Source organism: Tamandua tetradactyla, chromosome 9, assembly GCF_023851605.1.
Source record: "Tamandua tetradactyla isolate mTamTet1 chromosome 9, mTamTet1.pri, whole genome shotgun sequence".
Lineage (NCBI taxonomy): Eukaryota > Metazoa > Chordata > Mammalia > Pilosa > Myrmecophagidae > Tamandua > Tamandua tetradactyla.
In genome coordinates this window covers 92,526,663-92,551,114 of record NC_135335.1, presented here as the reverse complement: position 1 = coordinate 92,551,114, position 24,452 = coordinate 92,526,663, and the positions used below count along the sequence as shown (strand labels likewise).

General features: G+C 39.5%; 1 protein-coding gene across 4 annotated transcripts in view; it reads right to left on the bottom strand.

The window, feature by feature from the left end:
• The window catches only part of GHR (growth hormone receptor), a 306,706-nt gene extending 304,801 nt beyond the window's left edge, over positions 1-1,905 (bottom strand). Inside the window, exon 1 of one of the 4 annotated variants that reach the window (XM_077117078.1) lies at positions 1,800-1,905. Coding sequence is in view for 3 of the 4 variants with exons in the window: in XM_077117075.1 (XP_076973190.1) it covers positions 674-836 (163 nt within the window). In the remaining variant the exon portion in view is untranslated. Of the gene's footprint in view, positions 1-673; positions 852-933; positions 1,198-1,390; positions 1,684-1,799 lie in introns of those variants that run through there. The other 3 variants (XM_077117077.1, XM_077117076.1, XM_077117075.1) reach the window with 3 other exon arrangements.
• Positions 1,906-24,452: the final 22,547 nt, after the last annotated feature.

The following is a 24,452-nucleotide window of genomic DNA, read 5'->3' as shown; positions in this document are numbered from 1 at the left end:
CTAAAACACAACCTCACACCTCCTTCCAAAGGTCCATCAAAAGGGAAACCATAAATAACTTCAGATTCTTGAAATCTAACCTGGGAGCCCTGAGCTTGGTCTTTCTCAAAAGGAAACAGAATCACCTATCACAGAATAAATGGAATCAACAATTTTGAACATTAAATGGTTTTATTTTGTTTCTGCCCAGCATTTTTATTACTGGAAATGTCTCAGGAGTTATCTCCAAGGCATATGGAGCACCCCAGAGATTTCTAGGGTGACCCAGGTAAAAACTAGCCAGAACAACACCAGTTGATCAGGGCACAGAGGCTTGGCTGCCATAACATTCCAGGTCTGTGATAAAAAGCATGTATCTTCCTAAGCACACGGGCCAGGAAGTCTAAAGGTAAACACTGCAGAGACCACCAAGTCCCTGGACTGAGGAGAGAACCACCTCGGGAATCCCAGATCCTCAGCTCCAACCTGGATTTGGGTTTCTGGGGTTCCTACCCATACATTCACACATCTCCTAGCACCCTCGGAGTCCTCCCCCACAGGTCTCCTGAGAGCTTCAGAAACCCCCAGCTCCAGCCCCCAGCCTCGCCAGCAACGGATCGAATATTTTAAAGTCCACGGTACCAAATCCTACGCAGGAACTCATGCGACTTCCCACCATCTGGCCTCCCGTTACCTTTCCCTGTCCCTTCCAAGGTCTCCTGGCGGCACAAACAGGCGGGCGGTACTTGTGTGGCCTCCTCCACCCCTCTGCCCCCTGCATACCCTACTGGCTCAGGCGCCGACACGCCTCCCCAGGCGCACACACGCGCGCACACGCAACGCTCATGTACACCCATTCAGTGTACACCCCGCTCCAGACCACGAACTGTCGCGGCCCATGCCCAGCCGTCTTCCTCCCTGGGTTATATATAAAGCATTCACCCCAAAACAGACCTCCACGCACTCGCAAGTGAGTAACCCGGTATCCATACGCTCTGCTCGCTGCCAGCGCCGTCTCCCCAAGCCGATGGGTATCCCACCCATCCGCCGTCCGCATGCCTTGGGCAATTCTGTCAAAAGTTTGAGCCTAGTCATTCCAATACCACGAGTAAATCCTGGGCTGGAGGCACTATGTTTGCCACGCTCTTCACTCACTCCAGCTCATGGGGACTGGTGGAGGTGGCTCTACTCAACGCGCCGCTGCAGTCCCTCTGGGGAGGAGCGCGCCGCGTCCACGCTCTCAGCCGGACCTCCCCTCTCTCTCCCGCCGGGCCCGCCCGGGACCTCTCCCCCTGCAGCGGCGGCAGCTCCAGCAGTTCCTGTTCCAGCCCGGCGGGTGATGTCAAACAGAAACACACTCGCAAAACTTTTTCGACTTTTAACAGTCTTCAGATCAAGTCCCTCCACTCACCGCAAACACCCGCAGCGCAGGCGCCGACGAGGGATGGTTCTTCAGTCGCCCCTAAATGCCTCGCCGCCCCCACCAACTTCCAGCCCCTCGCCCGCGCTCTCATACACACACACACACTCACACACAAGCACACACACGCGCGCGCGTCCACAGCTTGTCTCGGGTTTCAACATCCCACCAGCAGAAAACAACTTCTTCGCGAGGAGGTGGAGGAGCACAGACAACCCTCCAGTCACCCGAGAAACAAAAAACAACAAAACCCGCTCCAAACTATCCGTGTTCCATAAAGAAGAAAGATTCCCAGTTCCGTAAACAATTGGCGCCCCAGGGCTCATCCCTTGGTCCCCTGGCACAAAAAGGACAAAATAAGAGCCCGACCCTCAGTTATCTCCGAGTTCCCCTCCGGTACCTCTGAGCCTGGCGTCCGGAGAGAGGGCGCGGGTTCGCCTCCGCTCGGGGACCGACGGCCCGAGGGCCTCCGGCCCACGCGACCTCAGCCTGGGGTCCCCGCCGCTGCCCCGGCTCAGCAGCCGCCGCCCCCGCCGCTGCCGTCGCTGCAGCCGCCGCCGCTCCCTAGACCGCCTTCTCTTCCCATGGCTGCGCCCTGCTTGGCAGCGCGCAGGCTGTCAGGCTTGGGGAGGGGGAAGGAGGCGGGGTGAAACTGGTAGGGAGGATGGGAGAGGAGGGGTGGGAAACCGCCGCCGCCGTTCACCAGGGGTCACGCCGGGAGGCGCCCGCCGCCCTCGCAGCCGAGTCTGCGGAGACCAGGGGAAGCGGTCGTTCGGGGCGGCTGGGTTTAGAGCCGCTGCTGAGGCGCCGACAGCCGCCCGGGCCACACATTCGGAGGAGCAGGGATGAAGCCTTCCTCGTTAAGGAGTTGTAGTTGGTGCGTGTCACTTCTTATCTGGGCTGCGCGGCTCCCCCTAGAGGAAAGTATTGGTAGTTGCAGGACACTTCCTTCCTCTCCGCCCACTCCTGTTTCCAGAGAAAAGGCAGGACCCTAGAAGAGCCTAAGCGCAGTCGACAAATTCAAACGGACACAAAAGTCAGTTATTGTAGGAATGAGCAGAAAACATAGCCCATCTTTCTAAGATATCTTGGAAAGCACAACCAAATGTCTCTCTCTGCCTGCAACCAATTCCCAAACTCCTGTTTAATGGGCGACAGTGAAAAGATAGTCAAAACTAGAAAAGACTTCATCTGATCAAGAGATCAAAAAACGAGATGGGAAGATTAGGACCCAGGGCAAGTTGGCAGAGGGGAACGTCCTCAAATCGGAGCTCAGGGCTGCAGAGAGTCCAGTCACAGGGCCCACCCTGAGGCTTGTCCTTTTACCAAGGGAAAACTTTTCAATTGCCCTGCACTGACCTTAATTCATCTGTTAAACAGGGGTTCTGTCCCTATTGTGCTGTTTGGAAAATAAAGTGAAACAAGAAATGGTTATGTGCTTAGAAAAGTTAATATCATGGTGCATAAGTATGTCATTTTTGTAAAGCCTCACACACCCCCAATCACTCCCTGCTGTGCTAGACTGAGAGTACAAAAGTCCAGCTTCAGAGAGTCTGAGTCTGAGATCTGAAGGAGCAGCCAATCATGCTATCTTTTTACTATTTACATTTTTATTGACAGCCAGTTGTATTTCATGTATCCATGTTCTTAACAGCTTAAGCTTACCAAATGACATTTTTTACAGCACTCTTAAGACACAAAGCCAGAGATAAATGTTTTAAAGGCTAAAGAATCCAAGCTTCTTAGCACAAGGATAAAAGACCCACAGGGCACAGGGAGTAAGGTATGGGGGCCAGGACTTGGGAGGGAAGATAGGACCAAAGACTCTGGGACAGCAAATGTCACATAAGACACTTCTGTTTTCAAAGGAATTAAAAAAAAAAAAAAAAAAGGAAAATCTTTGTTCCTTAGAGTCCTTTGAGAGGCTCAACTGTGGCTCAACACCCCAACTGCTCCAGGATGAGACACCCAGAATGAAAGAAAGAAGATTCTGGAAAGGGGTGTTTCATCATTGTGCCACCCTGAAGAAGGAAGTAGAGTGGATATTCATATGGAAACTGGTCATGTTCTACCCCTGAGGCCCTTCTTTCCCGAAGATCCCTCCTGTCCCTTTGATTTCTGGGGTTCCGTGCTTTACTAGAACAGTAAGGGTATTTTCCAATATCTGGAGCCTTTAAAAACACAATGTGGGGAAGTATAAGATTAGGGGCACAGGCGAAACTCTTGCTGATGGCCAATACATGCCAAGCTAGCTGAAAGAAAAGTCCTGGCAGCAGTGGAGACCAGGCAGTCCTCAAATGCTGACTCCACTCCTGTCTGAGGTGGCCTTCCAAGTTGGCTTTCAGACTCCGGCAACACAACCCTCCCTGTTTTATCTCCTCTGTACTTTCTCATCCTTTGCCACTCTGTCTTCTCCTGGCCCAGAGAATCTTGATCAGCCTAGGAGATGCTAGAGAGACTCAAAGTATTTCCTCACTTGTATGGTTTATACCCTGAGATGTTTGCAGGGTTATACTTATAAAAGGAGAATTGACTTCTGTTTTTTTTTCTCTAGGTTCAGCTGCAGCCTCTATTCTGCGAGGCTTAAAAGTAGACTACTCAGGCTGCAGATGCCTGTTTGGCAGAAAGATCATCATGTGCAGATGTAAAGGAAGGAGCACTCTGCTTTACATAAAATATTATGGAACCAGATATCAACTTGTACCCCGGTTAATGCACTTCACATGAAGGGCAGCCCTTATTTTTCAACGCCATCAATAATGTTTCCTTGATCTCATATATGACCATGTATAGGTCTGTAGTACTTATGTATATTTTGTATATTCGCTTATGGATATTTTGCGAATTATGGAAGAAAATGTAGCAGGTGTTAAATTGACTAATTTGTTATAAATTAAGGTATGCCAGAGCACTTTCACCTTTTAAAAAGTAAAATTGAACTATGCATGCCTGCCCCTCCACCTTGAATTTCCTGTTTTTTTCCACTTAGGGAAATCCTACTTAATCTTCAAGGTCCGGTTCAATTGTTTACTTTCTATCTGAAGCTCTTCCTGACTCTTCCTAAAGGAGGGATTAATTAATGAATTATCCCTGCATCAGTGTCCTCATAGGGGTTTATACCAACATTTATTAAATATTGCAGTTTTGCTGTTATGCCTGCTTCCTATATTGATTATGAGATACCTGAGAGAGGAACTAAATATTCTTACTATTTGTACTTGCAGTGTCTAGGCTACTGCCCAAAAATTGCAGGGTGCCCAATAAGTAAGTGTTTAGTCGAACTAAATGAAAATGTCTAGCTCCCAGATTTATAGCCTGAGGCCAGATTAATCTACAGAGCTCCAGACTACCAACCGGACACCTCCACATCAATATTGTGGTTCATTGAATTATGTACCCCAATGCAAGACACATTCTTATTCTTAATTCATGTTCTTAAATTTATTTGCAACACAAATCTTCAAAGATGTTATTATTAGTTAGGTTTGCCAACCTGAATCAGGATAGGTCTTTTAAAAATATTTTTATTGAGAAATCTTCAGAAACATACAGTCCATATATGATATACAATCAGTGGGTTACAATGTCATCACATAGTTGTGTATTCATCATAATGATCATTTTTAGAACATTTGTATCACTCCAGAAAAAGAAATAAAAAGAAGAAAGAAAAAACTCATACATCTCATGCATCTTACTCCTCCACCTCATTGGACACTAGTATTTCAATCTCTACTATTTATTTTATCCCTTACCCACCCTATTATTTATTTAATTTTTAATCTATATTGCTTTTACTCATCTGTTCATACCCTGGTTGAAGGAGCATCAGACACAAGGTTTTCACAATTTCACAGTTACATTGTAAAAGTTATATAGTTATACAATCATCTTCAAGAATCAAGGCTATTGGGACACAGCTCAACACTTCCAGGTACTCCCCTCCAGCCACTCCAATACACCATAGACTAAAGAAGGATATCTATATAATGCATAAGAATAACCTCGAGGATAACCTTTAGACTCTGTCTGAAATCACCCAGCCCCTGAAACTTTATTTGGTCTAATTTCTCTCTTTCCCCTTTTGGTCAAGAAGGCTTACTCAATCCTATGATGCTGGATCCTAATGAATCCTGGGAGTTCAGGCCCAGGAAGTTCAGTCCCAGGGAGATTTACACCCCTGGGATTCATGTCCCACTTACTGGGAAACAGAGAGTTGACCTACTGAGTTGCCTTAGATAGAGAGGACACATTTGAACAACAAAGGGACTTCTCTGGGGGTGAATCTTAGACATAATTTTAAGTAGGCTTAGTCTATCCTTTGCAGGAATATGTTTCATAGAGGCGAACCCCAAGATTGAGAGATCAGCCTATTGATTTGCTTGTCCCCACCACTTATGAGAATATCAGGAATTACCCAAATGGGAAAGATGAAAATTTCCTCCTTTTTCCCCAATTTCCCAAGGATATTTTGCAAATACGTTTTATTCATTGCCCAAATTACTCTGGGCTATATCGGGGCATCACACTAACCTGGACAAACCAACAAGATCTCACTTCCTATTCAAAATTCCATGTACTTACGGTGTTCAACTAAACTGATCATACAAGTTAGATTAGGTAATGCACTACCCAAAATATAAATTTTGGGCCAAATAAGCATCTCTCCTTTTGGTCTCATGCAGAAGTGGAAGTTTTAGAATATGGACCATATCATCCTTTACCTATATTCTAATTTACCTTAGTCCTATACAGATCAGTTTCATTCATATCTCTAGTCAAAGTCTGATCTCTTTCTCAATTTTTTAAGCAGTTCCTGTATGGGGTAATGCTGACTTTCGAAGGTTTAGAGCTCTGAATCTGAGTCTCAGGTGTCACCTAAGTACCCGAAGTTTCTGGGATTGACCAGGTTGTATACAAACAGCCCATATCTCAGAATTTAGAAATAACAGTTACAACTCCTGAAAATATATGACTGCTGTAAGAGTTTACAATCTGGGACGCTTTACAGTAGGCTCCAACCTGTAAACCCATGCTCTTGGCTTTAATTCATCAAGTTTGTATATTATAGTTAGTCCATACAAGTAAGGCATGATAGTATTTGTCATTTTGCTTCTGACATTTTGTTCAACATTCAGTCTTTGAGGTTCATTCACCTATCTGTATGCCTCACTGCTTCATTCCTTCACGCAGTTGCTCATTAGTCCATTTTATCTGTACACCCCAGTTCTCCCTTCCTTCCTTTGGTCATTTTACCCTTAGTCCAAATCCATCCATTGTGAATCTTTAACACTGCCACCATAAACACCAGAGTGCAAATGTCCATTAGGGTGCCCACACTCTGTTCCTCCAGGGTGTGAGCAATCAGGTTGCAGAATCATATGGCAACCCTACCCCTGCCTCCTTTGGAACCACCACATTGTCCTCCAGTGGGGCTGCACTTCTCAGTTTCCCTACCAGCAGTGAGTGGATACATCTCTTGTTTTGCATTTTCTCTAGCACTTGTCTCTCTGTTCATTATTTTTTATTATGTGATATAACATATATTCAAAGCAAAGAAAGAAAAAAGCAGTAGTTTTCAAAGTGCTTTTCAATAATTTTCCCAGAGTTTGTCATGGGCTACCATACCATTATCTCAAATTTTTCGTTCTAGCTTCTCCAGAATATAGAAGGGTAGAAGGAATAAATAGATATATTTTTTATCTTCACAATTGACTTTTTTTTTTTTTTGCATGGGCAAGCACTGGTCTCCAGCATGGTAGGCAAGAGCTCTGCCCACTGAGCCTCCATGGAGAGTCTGGACCCTCTAGGTTTCAGGACTTCTGTGGTCCAGGGACCCAACTGGAGGTTGTAGGTTTCTGGAAAACTATTCTAGTGCATGGAATCTTTGTGGAATTTTTAGAATCTTATATATTGCCCTAGGTGTTCTTTAGGATTGGCTGGAATGGTTTAGGTTGGGGTTTGGCGAGTTATGATAGGTAGCAATATGTAACTGAAGCTTGTGTAAGAATAACCTCCCGAGTAGCCTCTTGACTCTATTTGAACTCTCTCAGCCACTAATACTTTATTAGTTACAATTCTTTCCCTCCTTTTGGTCATGATGGAATTACTGATCCTATGGTGTCAGGACCAGACGCATCCCTGGGAGTCGTCTCCCATTCCACTAGAGAGTCTTTCACCCCTGGATAGCATGTCCTATATAGTGGGGAGGGCAATGATTTCATCTACAGAGTTGGGTTTAGAAAGAGTGAGTCCATATCTGAGCAACGAAAGAGGTCCTCCAGAAGTAGCTCTTAGGTATACCTGTAGGTAGGCTAAGTGTCTCCACAACCTGAATAGGCTTCACAAAACTAAGTCTTAAGATCAAAGGTTGGCCTAATGATTTGGGTGTCCCTAATGTTTGACACAGTATCAGAGGTTTCCCTGGTGGTAAAGTTTAATAGTTTCATATTTTTTCTCCCATCCCTCAAGGGACTTTGCCAACAATTTTTGATTATTTGCTTAATATGTTCTAGGATGTTTCTAGGCATTTCCTTAAGCAATACAGGGTTAAAATCCCTCATTGTTATTCTATGTCTCAGTTGTTCAAATGAGCTATCCAGACAGGTTGAGTTAGATTATGTGCTACAGAAAAGTTACATTCCGAAAAAAATAAACCTTTCTTCCTTTGGTCTCAAAGAGTAGGGAAGGTTCTAAAATACAGACAATGTCTTCCTTACCCCTGTGTTTTGAATTACCTGACCTGATCAGCTTCATTCTTATCTCTAAGTACCAGGTTGTACATATATAAAACATCCTGTCAAAATCCAGAAATACTAATTACCACTCCAGACTAAATGTGTCTGCTATAAAGCTCACAATCTAGGTCTCTGTTTTCTCATAAGCACTTAGTAAAGGACAACATACAATAGTTGTTCTTTTGTTTCTGGCTTATTTTGCCTCACCAATGTCTCACAGGTCATTTACATTGTTGTATGCCTCACGACTTCATTCCTTTTTGTAGCAGCACGATATTTGATCATATGGATACACAATCAGTCACCAATCTACTTCTCAGTCAGTGCATCCTTCAGCCACTTGCATTCATTAGGCATTATGTATAATGACCAAAATCCACAGTCCATCAACATTCCCAATTTTCAATAATTTCATTGTTCCCAAGAGAAAGATAACCAATAAACACACCCTCACCAAATAGGAAATCTAAACCTTCTCTTAAACTCAAATCATATCTTTGAAGTAGTTCTTGCAAGAATGTATTTATATATCTAGGGTCAACCAGTGGGGCACATAGGTCTATACAACCCCTTTCAATTATATTCACCTTCCTTATGGTAACATTACTTATAAACTCACTAGAGAACTGCCTTCACATCTATCTATTACCTTATATTTGAGTTCAACCTCATCAGCTAACTCTTCACCCATCTCTAGTGTATCTCTAACTCCCCTATATTCTGTAATATAAGCCTCTGATTTTACTTTTACCATGGTCATGAAAGTGAAATCATACAATATCTATCCTGTTGTGTCTGGCTTATTTCACTCAGCATTATGTCCTCAAAGCTCATCCATCTTGTCAGGGGCTTCAGGACATCATTTCATCTTACTACTGCATAATATTCCATTGTATGTATATACCACATTTTGTTAATCCACTCTTCTGTTGTAGGGCATTTGGTTTGTTTCCATCTTTTGGCAATTGTAAATAATGCTGCTATGAACATCAGTGTGCAAACATCTGTTTGTGTCTCTGCTTTCAACTCTTCTGGGTATATATAACAAGTAGAGCTATTGCTGGGTCATAGGGCAAACTTGATAATTAATTTCCTAAGGAACTGCCAAACTGTCTTCCATAGAGGCTGTACCACTGTACATTCCTGCCAGCAGCACATAAGTGTCCCAATTTTTATATCCTCTCCATATTTGTAGTTCCCTTTTTGTTTAATAGTAGCCATTCTAACATGTGTGAGGTGGTATCTCATTGTAGTCATGATCTGCATTTCTCTTACAGCTAATGAAAATGAGCATCTCTTCATGTACTTTTGAGCCATTTGTATTTGCTCTTTGGAAAAATGCCAACTCATATCTTTAGCCCATTTTATAATTGGGTTGTTTGTTCTTTTGTTGAGTTGTATGATTTTTTATGTATACAGGATTTCAAACCTTTGTCTGATATGTAATTTCCAAATATTTTCTCACATTGAGTTGACTGCCTCTTCACCTTTTTGACAAAGTCTTTTGGGGTGCACATATAATTTTGAGGATTTCCCATTTATCTATCTTTTCTTTTCTTGCTTGTGCTTTGGGGGTAAAGTTTAGGAAGCTACCTTTTATACTAAGTCTTGAAGATGTTTCCCTACATTTTCTTCAAGAAGCTTTATGGTGCTAGTTCTTGTATTTAGGTGTCTGATCCACTTTGAGTTAATTTTTGTGTAGGGTGTAAGGTAAGGGTCCTCTTTTTTTTATTCTTTTGGCTATTGATAACTCAGTTCTCCCATGCCCATTTATTGAAAAGACTCTTTTGTCCCAGTCCCGTGGATTTGCAGGCCTTGTGAAAAAATCAATTGACCATAGATTTGGTGGCCTATTGGTGCACTCTTGATTTAATTCTATTGGTCAATACTTCTATTTTTGTAACAGTACCATGTTGTTTTGACCACTGTGGCTTTATAATAAGTTTCAAAGTCAGGGAGTGTTGATCTTCCCACTTTGTTCTTCATTTTTAGGATGCTTTTACCTATTTGGGGTCTCTTTCCCTTCCAGACAAATTTGGTAATTAGCTTTTCTAAGTCTTCAAATTAGGTTGTTGGAATTTTTTTTGGTACTGCATTGCCTCTGTAGATCAATTTGGGTAGAATTGACATCTTAACTATATTTAATCTTCCTGACCGTGAGCAGATAATGTCTTTCCAACTATTTAAATTTTCTTTGATTTCTTTTAGCAATGTTATGTAGTTTTCTGTGTACAATTCCTTAACTACCCTAGTTAAGTTCATTCCTAGGTACTTGATTCTTTTAGTTGCTATTTTGAATGGAAGTTTTTACTTAATTGACCCCTCAGTTAGGTTATTCCTTCTGTATAGAAACATTCCTGATTTTTGTACATTAAAATTTATATCCTGCCACCTTGCTGAATTTGTTAGCTCAGGTAACTTTGTTGTTGATTTCTCAGAATCTTCCAAGTATAGTATCATGTCATCTACAAATAATGAAAGATTTACTTCTTCCTTTCCAATTTAGATGCCTTTTATTTCTTTGTCCTGCCTGATTGCTCTAGCTAGAACTTCTAGTACAATGTTGAACAATAGTGGTAACAGAGGTCATCCCTGACTTGTTCTTGATCTTAGGGGGAAAGCTTTCTGTCTCTCTGCAATGGGTATGATGCTGGTTATCAGTTTTTCATATATGGCTTTTATCATATTGAGGAAGTTACCTTTGATTTCTTGCTTTTGAAGTGCTTTTATCAGCAAAGGATGTTGAATTTTGTCAATTGTTTTTACAACATCAATCGAGATGATCATGTGTTTTTTCCCTTTCGAGTTCCTAATGTGCTATATTACATTAATTGATTAGTTTGTGTTGAACCATCCTTGCATTCCTAGTATAAAGCCCACTTGGTCTTGGTGAATAATTCTTTTAATGTGTTGTTGGATACGATTTGCTAGTATTTTGTTGAGAATGTTTGAATCTATGTGCATTAGGGAGATTGCCCTGCTGTTTTCCTTTCTTATGGCATCTTTACCTGTTTTGGGTATTAAAATGACATTAGCTTCATAAAATGAGTTAGGTAGTGTTCCTTTTTCCTCAATTTTTTGGAAAAGTTTGAGCAGTATTGGTGTTAGTTCTTTTTTGGAATGTTTGAGAAAATTCCCCTGTGAAGCCATCTGGGCCTGAGCATTTCTTGTAGGAAGATTTTTGATGACTGATTGAATCTCTTTACTTATGATTGGTTTGTTGATATCTTCTATTTCCTCCTGAGTCAGTGTAGCTTGTTTGTGTGCCTCCAGGAATTTGTCCATTTCATCTAAGTTGTCCAGTTTGTTGGCTATAGTTGTTCATAGTACCCTCTTATGATTTCTTATATTTCTTCAGGATCTGTGGTAGTGCACCACTTCTCATTTCTGATTTTGTTTATTTGTATCCTCTCTTTTTTCTTTGTCAGTCTTACTTAAGGCCATCAATTTTCTTGATTTTTAGTGAGTCAAATTTTTGTTTTATTATTTCTTTCTATTGTTCTTTTGGTGTCACATTCTTTTACCTCTGCTTTAATCTTTGTTATTTCTCTTATTCTATTTGCTTTGGGGTTAGTTTGCTGTTCTTTGTCTAGTTCTTCCAGGTGAGCACTTAAGTCCTAGAGTTTTGTTCTTCCTTTTTTTTTAATATAGGCATTTACGGCAGTAAATTTTTCTATCAGACCAGCCTTTGCCACACCCCATTAGTTTTGATACATTGTATTCTCATTTTCATTCTTCTCCAGATAACTACTGATTTCTCTGCAATTTCTTCTTTGATCCACTGGTTGTTTAAGAGTGTGTTATTTAATCTCTATGTATTTCTGAAAACTCTCATTCTTTGGTGGTTATTGATATCCAGCTTCATTCCATTGTGGTCAGAGAAAGTGCTTTGAATAATTTCAATGTCTTTAAATTTATAAAGACCTGTTTTGTGCCCCAGCATATGATCTATCTTTGAGAATGTTCCATGAACATCAGGGTAGAATATATATCCTGATGTTTTGGGGTATAGTGACTTATATATGTCTATTAGGTCTACTTCATTTATCAAGTTGTTTAACTTCTCTATTTCCTTGTTAATCTTCTATCTGGTTGTTCCATCTATAGAGGAAAGTGGTGTATTGAAGTCTACTACTATTATAGTTGAAAAAATCTATCACTTTCTCCAATTTTGCCAATGTCTGTCTCATGAACTTTGGAGATATTTGACTGAAAGCACAAATATTTATGATTGTTATTTCTTCTTGGTGAATTGAATTGTCTCTTTCATTAATATATAGCGTCTTACTTTGTCTCTTATGATGTCTTTACATTTAAAGTCTATTTTGCCTGATATTAGTATAACTACTCCTGCTTTCTTTTGGTTACAACTTGAGTGGAACATCTTTTTCCATCTTTTCACTTTCAATCTATTTGCATCCTTGTCTAAGATGAGTCTCTTGTAAACAGCATAGAGCTGAATTATAGTTCCTAATCTATTCTGCTGATGTGTATCTTTTAATTGGTAAGTTTAGTCTGTTCATATTCAAAGTTATTACTGAAAAGGCATTTCTTGAATCCACCATCTTAACCTTTGGATTTTATTCTTTAGATCCATATATTATATATATATATATATATTCTTTTCCCTCTTTCTCTTTTTACCCTTTAAGTAGCCCTTACTTGTACTCTTCAATTCTGTGCTTTTCTCCAGACCTTCCTCTCCTGTCTTTTTTTTTTTTTTTTTCAATTGACAGAATTCCCTTAAATATGTCTTGTAAGGCTGGTATCTTGTTGAAAAATTCTTTCAGGATTTGTTTGTCTGTGAAATTTTTAATCTCTTCTTCAGTTTTGAAGGATAATTTGGCTGGTTACAAAATTCTTAGCTGGAAGTCTTTCTCTTTCAAGAGGGTCTTAAATATATCATAGCACTGCCTTCTCACTTCCATGGTGCCAGTTGAGTAGTCTGAACTCAGTCTTATGTGGTTACCCTTGCATGTAGTAGATTGTTTTTCTCTTGTTGCTTTCAGAATTTTCTGCTTCTCTGCAACATTTGATGAACTGATTGGTTTATGTCTTGGGGAAGGCTTATTTGGATTTATTATATCTGGAGTTCCAATGAGCTTCTTCAATTGGGCTTCTTTGCATATTTATGTCCTTTATAAGGGTCAGGAATTTGCCCCTCATTATATTTTCAACTAATCTTCCTTGCTCTTTATGCATCTCTTCTCCTTCTTGGACACCAGTGATTCTTACATTTGTGTGCTTTGTTTTGCCCGTCATTCCCTGAGATCCAACTCAAATTTTTCCATCTTTTTTGCCGTTTGCTGTTTTGAGTATTTGAAATCAGTTATCCTGTCCTCTAGTTAGCGTATTCTTTCTTCTCCCTCTTTAAATCTGTTGTTGTGTCTTTAGTATGTTTTTTATTTGGTCTACAGCATCTTTACTCTCTGTGGTAGCTACTATTTTTCTATTTAATATTTCAAATTCCTCTTTATGTTCTTCTAACATCTTCTTGATCTCCTTTATGTCATTAGCCATTCCATTTATTTTATTTAGTAGAGTTGTATGAACTTCTTTAACTAGTTGTTTCAATGTCTGCGTCTCCTCTGGCATTTTAATTTGATCATTAGGCTGAGCTATATCTGTCTGCATCATAATATGCTTAGTTGTCTTCTGCTGTCTTCATGACATGTAAATATCTTGCTCGGTTTACTTTGGAAGTTGATTTCCTTCAGTCCTCTAAAGCCTTGTATTTGGGGGATGGTTGTGGAGCAGAATGTAGACCACTGGGCAGGACACAACAGTTTGGTGATGCATTCAACACTGGTATAGTTGCAGGTTGGTGATGCTTTGCTGGTGCTTGTAAACATGGACATCCAGCAGCTGACAGGGTGTGGCTATGTGGATGTATAGTTCTGGGGGTCGGGGCCCTGGTGTGTGCTGGTCTAAGGTGTGGGCCCTTTCTGTCCATGTTCAGATCTAAGAGTAGTGAGTGGGCTGGAGGTGAATGTGGCTCAGCTGCACAGATCAGAGCTGGCCCAGGGTTGGGGGATGTGAATGGGAGCTGTGCACATGCACAGATCTGGGAGGGTTTTAAATTAATGTACACATGTGCAAAATCTCAGGACGTGTGACGTGGGGTTGCATGACTCTATAGGCTGTGGGCAGGTGTAGCCTGGGTATGGAGATAAGTAGCTACAGCCTTTATGAGCTGGTGACCCCCTGTAGGGTCAGGGATGGGTAGGTAGGGTTCAGAAGGGACAGGGCTAGACTGTATTTTTGTAGGAGTGGTGAGTTGGGCTGATGCAGGCCTTGCACTCGCTTGGAGTAAAGGTGCGGGGCTGGTGGGGTGGGGCCACTTAGAGTGGTGTGGCAGGGTTGGTGATGGGGTTCAGGTGCCTGGGGTATGGGGTGGGTCACAGGTCGTGGATCTCGGGTGTGGGCCAGTGCCATTGTGGATAACATGTTCAAGGAACGGGGCTTGGCTTATTTCATAGTCCTTTTCTGTCTCCCCACCCGTGCACTCCTGAGGGCTCTGGGCTTCGGTGTTAGGCTATTTGCACTAGCTGAATGGTTTGCAGCTTTCTGCTTCTCAGTTCCTCAGCTTTTGCTACCAGGGCTGCCCTATATGGTGCAGAAAACTCTCCCAGGTCACTTACACCCTGGAATTCACTGTCTCAGTCGCTGTTCAGTCCCTTCTCTAGCTGTTCCTTGGAATAAGAGTGAACTCAATCTAATTCTAATCCTATCCCACCATCTTCCTGGAACTCTCTGTTGATTTTTTTTTTTTTTTTTTTTTTTGCATGGGTAGGCACTGGGAATTGAAGCCGGTCTCTGGCATGGCAGACGAGAACTCTGCTTGATGAGCCAGCATGGCCTGCCTACTCTGTTGATTTTTAGTTTCATTCACATATCATACAATGCAACCTAAGCAAATAGACATACCTTTGCCACCATATTCTCTATGACATTTTCTTCAACAAAAAATCCATAACCCTCCACCATGCCCCCCACCTGTTGACATTTAGTTTTGGTATAACACCTTTGTTGCATTCAGTGGAAGCATACTACAATGTTACTGTTGATTATAGACCATAGCTTGCATTGATTGTACTTTTTCCTGTATACCATCCATTTCAACACATTGCAGTGTTGACATTCATTTGTTTTCCTTCATGCAAAAATGTTTATTTATTTGTACATTTAATCACCATCATTGTCCACTGTAGTTATACCATTCTTAAGTTATACCATCTCAGTCTTTATCCTCTATCTTTCTTTCCGTTTTCATATGTGCCCTCAGCCCTTCTCCCTCAATCATACTCACATTCACCTTCATTCAATGTACTTCTATTATTGTGCTACCATCAGGTAGTATTGTGCTATCCATTCATGAATTTCTACAATCAGTTCTGTTGCATGATCTGCATTCCTTCAGCACCAAATGCCTAATCTCTACCCTCTTTCTATCTCCTGATCTCTGCTCAACTCTCAAAGATAACATATTAATCTTAGTTAACATTAGTGAGACCATACAGTATTTGTCCTTTTGTTTCTGGCTAAAAAAATTTTTCACCACGTTGTTCAGTATATACCTGGAGAAACAGTGTAGAGATCCTAATGGACATTTGCACACTGGTGTTTATGGAAGCAGTGTTCAAGATCTCAAGGGATGGAGGTGGCCTAAGGGCACAGTGTCTGAGGGAAGAAAGAGAGAGCTGTGGTTTGTGCAGACAGTGGATTAATGAGTAACTGCACAAAGGAATGAAGTTGTGAGGCATACAACTAGGTGAATGAACCTCAAGGACTTTATTTTGAATGAAATATCAGAAGTAAAAAGACAAATACTAGTATGTCTCTCTCATATAGACTAACTATAATATACAAACTAGGTGAATTGAAGTCAAAAGAATGGGTTATCAGGTTGGCGTCTACTATAAAGAGTATCACATTATAAGCTCTTATAGCAGGAGTTGTAACTGTTATTTCCAAATTCTGAGATATTGGGCTGTTTGTATATAACCTAGTCAGTCTCAGAAATTTGGAGTATTTATGTGACACCTGAGACTCAAATTTAGAGCTCTGAAGCTTTGAAAGTCAGCATTACCCCATACAGGAACTGCTTAAGAAGTTGAGAAAGGGATCAGACTTTGACTAGAGATATAATGAAGTTGATCTGGCTAGGACTAAGGCAAATCAGAATATCTGGTAAAGGAGGATATGACCCATATTCTAAAACTTCCACTTCTGTGTGAGGCCAAAAGGAGAGATGTTTATTTGGTACAAAATTTATATTTTGGGCAGTACATTACCAAATCTAACTTGTATGGTCAGTTTAGTTGAGCACCATAGTACATGGAATTTTGAATAAGGAGTGAGATCTTCTTAGTTTGTCCAAGTTAGTGTAATGCCCTGATATAGACCAAAGTAATTTGAGCAATGAATAAAAAGAATTTGCAAAGTATCCTTGGGGAACTGGGGAGAAAGGAGGAAATATTCATCTTTCCCATTTGGGTAACTCCTGATATTCTCACAAGCAATGTGGGCAACCAAATCAATAGACTGATCCCTTAATCTTGGGGCTCACCTCTAGAAAACATATTCCTGCAAAGGATAGGCTAAGCCTACTTAAAATATGCCTATGATTCACCCCCAGAGAAGTTTCTTTGCTGCTCAGATGTGTCCTCTCTATCTAAGGCAACTCAGCAGGGCAACTCACTGTTCTCCAGGTTGTGGTACATGACTTCCAGGGGTTTAAATCTCCCTGACAATGAGACACAAAATCCCAGGATTCACTGAGACACAGCAACATGGGAGTGAGTAAGCTGTCTTGCCCAAAACGGGGAAGAGAGAAATGAGACCAAATAAATTCTCAATGGCTGTGAGATCTCAAACTGAGTGAGAAGTTATCCTTGAGGTTATTCTTATGCATTATATAGATATCCCTTTTTAGTTTATAGTGTATTGGAGTGGCTGGAGGGAAGTACCTGAAAGTTTTGAGCTGTATTCCAGTAGCCTTATTCTTGACTATGATTGTGTAACTTTTACAATGTGACTGTGTGATTGTGAAAACAGAATGTTTTGGTTCAAAAATTAGTTTGCCATCTTTTATTTAGTAACCTTTATTTTTGATAATGTTAGTGTTTAAATATATAATTGCATGTATTGTTCATGAAAATCTTAAAGATTCTGTGGAATTATGTGTTCCAGGGTTTGAGTAAAATCTATCCAGATAAACAAAAGCAAACAGAAAGATATCTGAGACATATTTACAATTCCCAGCTTTCCCAGGATTACTTGAAGTAAAAGACTGACCTAACTACTGTCTTATCTGGGGTGGGGGATTTATTAGGTTTACCAAAAGTACATTGACTGTTTCATTTATGTTTATGACTCAAAAAGAAGTTAATAACCGTTTTAAATAACACTTGCATGACTTATGCATGAGGAATGCTGATTCCAAACTAATACTATCAAAACACAACTTAGAGCCTGTTTTTCACCCTTTGGATAATACTCTGAAAATAAGCTTGTAGAAATAATTAGCATTGGTAAATATAAATTATTAAAAGTAAACATTATTGAATTGGTAGAATAAGCAGCCCAATTTTTGTGGTATAAATCAGGGACATGAAATGTTTCCCTGATAAATTACTCTACCACCCCCTCACCCTGCTTTACCCCCAGTTTTTCCTTTTGGGAATGAAATTCCAAATTTTAATCCCTTCCTTGGGGTTAAAGCTTGGTTTGTGGAATGGTCTTGTCAAAATTCAAATGTTTATTTTGTGATGAGCAGCAAATTATTTATTAGAATCCATTTACACATTTGCAGGGATGAATTAACTGGTTATATACTTTTTAAAGCCAAGTTTTTTCCCCATTAACATCATCCTTTAAAAGACTGTATACCAATTTATAGTAAGATAATTTATATTCCAGTTTTTACTAATCTAGCTATACAACTTCAAAATTGAGCTGGTGACCACCATGAGATTAAGATGTTAACACAATGAGTTAGTATACTTTCGTCTCATGGCAAGAATTATGGAGTTTTATATTTTCTATATGGTATTCTTATATATAATATATAATTATAGCTTTATAAATATACATTATGAACCAATATTTATTTAATTATATATAAATTCTGGACTTTGGTTTCAATTTTTTAAAATAATAAATACCTATGGGAGAAAAACAAACTACACACAAGACTATAGAATGAACAATTATTTGCAACTTATCAAACAGAAGAAAAATTTAGTTAACATATGAAAAGATCCTAAAAATGTGTTTAAAATAGAAGACAAACAAACCAATAAAAAAACAGGCAATTAAAATTAAGAACAGACAATTCACAGAAAATCAAAAACATAAAATTATAATTCATGAAAAATGCTCAAATTAATTCAGTATTTAAAAAATGTAAATTAAAACAATGAGAAATCAACTGGAAAAGATAAAGCATGTTAATAGTATATATTATTAATCAAGATGTAGAAGAAAAGCACTCTCGTAGAATGTCAATTGATAATGTAAACAGGTAGAGCCTATTTTCAGGCAAATTTGGCAACATATATAAAATTTTAAATGCATACATACTTTTACCAAGAAATTCCACTTTTATGATTTATCCTTACAGAGACACTCAGAAAATTTTGCCAAGTTATATGAAGAAAGGCTATTTAAAAATGAACCCACATTTGTTATCTGTCTTTTGATTCTTTAAATGGTGTCTTGTTTCTACGCAGAAATGTTCAATTTTGTCTGGTCAGATTTATCCATATTTTCACCCCTGGATACTTATTGTCTTACATAGTAAATTCTGTTGTGAGAAAGGACAGGCAGTACTTCAAGAAATTGAGACTCAGTTTTACTTTTACTTGAGGAAACAGACTCAGAGAGATCACAGATAAACAATGGTATTTGATCCCAGGTTTAAATAACTTCAAAGCCCATGCTACTTTCATCTCTTCATACTCAGTTTTGAAACACTGAAAGTAACTTGGGGATCACCACTTCTACTATTTTGAATTCTAAACTTTTTCAAGTTTTTATGCTTTTCCCTCAACTACATTTAACTATTAGATTCATTTCACTAAATATTTTTGACAGGGACAAGTAAAAAGGATTGATCCCATTTTAACTGTTTGCAGAATGATTTTAACTGTAATATCTTTAACCTTAATAGTAGTATTTTAATTTTAAATCATAGTTGAGGCCAGATTATGTAACAGAAATGAAACCTTTTTACAGGTTCATAACCAAAATATTTAAAATGTTTAATATAGCACAAAGGTTCCCTTTTTTAAAAGAATTTCTATAATTAGTAACCAGTTATGAACACCTGACTAATATAAATGTAGGATCATACTAATTAATAATTAGAATGAACACGTTAGCTAACAAACAGGCATTAGATATTTAACACACTGAATATATTAGTTAACAATTAAACAGACATGAAACACTTATGACAGCACTTCAGAAGTGATTAGAGGGGTAGAAGGCTTACAAGGTTTTTATGAAGGAGGCAAAGTGATAAAGTAATAAAGTTGTTCAGCTTGGGAGGAGGACCTTCTGGACCATTTATTAATCAAGACTGCCATTTTGTGTCCAACATTTTTGTTGTTTTAAAGGGTATTGGGGAAGGCTTATGGAAGTTTGCTCATGGGAGGCTTATGAGTTCTTGTTCCCTTGGAGGCTTGTGGGGCTACCAAGATGTAGTTTTAAGTGAGACTAACTGCCCAGATTTATGATCCAGTCACAACGACAAAGGAGATTCCCTGGTTTATTGTTGGGATGAGAAAAGTACATGCAGCTTTTCACTCAGGGCATCCCCCATTACTTCTGACTGCTGCAATGGGGAAAAACACTCTTTGGAGCTGGAGAGTTTTGAGTGAGCACTTAGATTTTTCAGACTGATAAAAAAAACACTTGGGGAGCTGGGAGGGCACTGTGTTAAAGCGGGCTGAAACACTATGGGGTGGCCATCCACAGGACACAAAACTCTCAACGGGAGGATCTAAGCAGAAAGACGTCACTTACCTAGGGCCAAATTAGTTGTAGATGATCGAGTGCCATGGGTGTGAGCTAGCATCATTAAGATGGTCTGAGCCAGGAAACTCAAGCCATCAATCACATAGAACCATAGCAACCATGCTGGTTTGGGGAACAGAGTGACTGGAAGGCTGCTCCCATAATCCTGAGGGGTTGGAAACACAAACCTCAGAGCCATCTCCAAATGAGATCGACTGGAAGGTTGTCCTGTAGCCCCAAGGGGCTGGGAAGCTAAGCGTTAGTCAGATTTCTGTCCCGGATTTCGGCACCATTTATGTTAGACTCAACGTCATTAAGGATTCCACATGAGACAGCCAGTCAAAGCTTAACAGGTTTATTGCTAGAGACAAAGCAACAGAGTGAGAGCAAGGGGAGAGGAGACAGGCAGGAACCAGTGAACCTGCCAGTGAAAGGAAGGAAAAATGTCTCCTGTTCTCTTACTGACAGCATGTGGTTTTAAAGGAAAAAATGCACCAGGAGGGGTGGAGAGTGATGTGTGGCTGCAGGCATCGCCAGGAGATATTATGCTGGTGCAGATCATGACTTCATGCTCACAGTAATCTGATCTGGCCTCTAGTGGGTGGGGCGTTGGCATGTTCATGCTCATTTATCTTGCCAGCATATCAGGTCTTGTGAAGAAGCAGTTGAGGGAGAGAAACTGAAGGGGGCCCCATGCCACAGAACCCATTTTACATGTCAAGTTTTATTTTTTGAGACCTGACAATCTGGCTTCCTTCGTGTGTGGAATGGGGTAATGGATAAGTGAGGAAAGGTGAATATGAACTCTATTTATACAGTCTTATGTACTGTTCGATTTATTCCAATGACTACATAAACCTGTCATAATTTCATTCCATACAGCTTTGTCTTGTTAGAATTTTATTCACTAAGCAAGGATATCATCTGTATTTGTTTCAAAAAGCAATTTTTATATTGACAAAAGTAATAAATATGTTTTTGTATCAGAAACTGGTAGTTGGGTGTATTGTAAAAAAAAAAAAAAAGAGAAAAGAGGCAGCTGACTCCCTGATTTAGACTTTATTTTTTTCAACTTCTTTTTCATATAAGGAAATGTGGCAAAGTTGTATAGCACAAGAGCTGGAATAAAACCATGGAAGTGCCCTGAGGCTGAAAGATAACTTCCATTTAAAACACAAAGCTAAAAGTCTAAAGACCTTTTCTTTCAATAAGAATTGTTTACATTAAAATTTGCCATCCTTAGTAATAAAACTTTCTTGAGATACCCTGATATTAGTCAGGGTAAGTAAGTCAGAAACAATGACCATTGTGTTAAAAACCTCCTTAAGGCCTCCCTGCGTTCACATAGCCTAATTGATTTGTATACTTGAAGAAAGGAAGAATTCAAAGTAGAATAAGCTGGTCCCTATTCAACAACACCCACTACAGATCAATTTCCTTTATTTCTGATGAGTGTTGCCACCCCATGTCTATGCTTGACAAAATGCCATCTCAGCATAAGTCAGGGAGAAGTCATGCTATTATATACGTATATATTCTTCGCTGAGGAGGAGTTTTTAGAGTTCTTGGCACATTCTAGCTTAAGGATGGAGTACGTTATCATTGTAAAATTTAGGTCAGGAGGCAACCTGCAGTTTCTTAATTCACCTGGGCACAGGATTCATCAAGGAAAAACTCTGCAATTATTGCTTCCTAGCCAATTTCAAAGAATATAGAAGAGCTTTTCTGCATGAATGCTCCTAGTATGAAATGCTTTGTTATCATAAAGTTTCCTCCCAAATGAAAGGTTTTATCTGGGGGCCTGTGATAATTCATTTATAAGATATTAAGTTTTAGATATATCAAACAGGGTGCTGGACTGATTGGAAGGTCTGGGAATGATGTTGGTATGGTTAACATTTAGTAGTTATGATATAGATAACAAAATCTCTGGGTTGTTGCAGTGAGAGATTTAGCAGTGTTGTAGAGAAACTTAACAAATGAAGTTGTTTCTTAATAGCAGTAGATTGCTTCTTCTCAGATTTAGTGCTTAAAGTTACTCTTCCTCCAATAAAGTAGAGATATATAAACTCTCCTTTCCCCCTTCTCCACCTTACCTGCTCTGGGTAGAACTATAGAAGCAGCTCACAAACAGTAGAACCTTGCAGGACCTTATATGAGAAATCATCATCCCCACATGATAATGATTGTCAAGGAAGGAAGAAAAATCCTCTTTAAGTTCTATGAAATAAGGAAAAGTCATATTGTATGGAAACAGCATTCATGAAGTTAGAATTTTGTGCATTTGAGGGTAATATTTTTTTACTATTATTAATATGGCCAAATTATTTGATGGAAAATCCATTTGGTCTAGAACTGTATGAAACTCAGATGAAAAGGATGAAACAAAACTTGGCCATAAAATAGCTAAGAAGGAAGTCTAGACTACACCACATAAGAAACAATTGTTTAAGTCATACTAGGCCAAAGGTAATACAAATTACTAATATCAGGAACTAGAAATTAACACAGCCCAGATGTTACCTGTGATTCAATGTACATAATATTATACAGTAAACTGTGTATAATCCTTATTTCAATCATTCTTTACTAACCCTCTTGCTTAAGGAGCCCAGTTAGAGAACTTTTCTGGGTGGGGCAGCCATGGAGATGCACTGTTCATATCCCCCTACAAGAGAACTGTTTGCAAGTACTGAGATTGGCAGGCAGCCTCCAGTGCCACAATTTCAGATCCGCCATAATGTTCATGGCAGTACTAGACTTTCTATGGGTTGTTTCCAACAAGTTTCTGAGCATGGCTGGATTACTAGAAATGAGCCTTTTATGCCTGACACCAGATGCTTTTAAAGGGCAATCTTTGCTCTGGGGCTCCCCGTGAAACTGATTGATGCTTTTTTAGAAACTCATTACAGTCGGAGATTCTTCCTATTCCTTTTTCCTTCTCATATTATATGGGCGCTAGATATGCATCAAGTGTCAAGGCTCTTCTCATGTGTTTCTGTTCCCTCTCTGCTATATCCTTCACAGGTATTTCTTACAATAAATTCCTCAAACATCTAATTCCATCTTGGCATCTACTTACAGAGGACTCAAATGATACTGCATCCAAATTGAGTGGCCCGCAACTTACAATAGAGGTAAAACTTCTGGTGAAAAATAGAGAGGCAGCAATGCTTTAAAACTTACCCCAAGCAGGGTCATTGCTCTCTGGATATGTTTTAGATTATCTATTACAAGGAAACCTTGAGTAAGGGACCCTTATCTGGACCAAGGAACTACTGCTGTTTAGAAGGTTATATAAAAGAATTTTCAAGGCCTTGGCTTTCTCTCTGATGCAAATACAATCTAACTATCAGCCAAAAACCATTGCTTCAATGCCAGTTGGCCATTATTCTTGGTTGGCATCTTGTTTACTATAATTTGCAAAAATAAGTTTCATGGCCTGCCATGCCAGAGACCAGGGTTTTATTTCCAGTGCCTGTCCGTGTAAAAAAAAAAAACTCTTTGGTAATTTGAAAGACAATAAAATCTTTGTCACTTAAAATTTTTAAAAATAAGCTTGATGTTCAGGTTCAGAGTTCTTATGTGGAGAAATCAAACAACTGGACCTGCCAAATCCTGCAGAATATGAGTATACAATATACAATAAAGTATTTTTGTATTGTATTGTAAAATACAATATAGTATTTTTCTTTCATTTTGTTCTGTGTAAAATGTTAACCTATTCACTGAGGAGGTTGAAATGTGATTTTAATATGTGCAGATTCACATTTAGTTAATGAAGAGGAGAAATCAGGAGGACCAGTTTACTTAAAAATTTAAGTCACATATGTATCTATATTACATTTATTTGCCTTTGCACAAGGATGCCAGTGATGATCCACTGTTTCCCTTATATAGACCTCTTTTGAATTTCATATTGTTCTACCATGCTACAGTAATCAATACAATGTGCCATGGCATAAAGGTAGACAAATAGACCAAAGGGATAAAATTTAAAGTCCAGAAATAGACCCACACATCCGTAACCAACTGATTGCCAGCAAAGGTGGTAAGTACATGTAGTAGGGAAAGAACAGTCTCTTCAACAAGTGACGCTAGGAAAACTGGATATCCACATGCAAAAGAATGAAGTTAGACCCTTACCTCACACCATATACAAATATCAACTCAAAATGGGCCAACTGACTTAAATATAAGAGTGCAAACTACAAAAATATTAGAACATAAGACAGGTGCCAAACTTTATGACCTGAGATTATGCAATGGATTCTTAGAAGTAACACCCAAAGCAC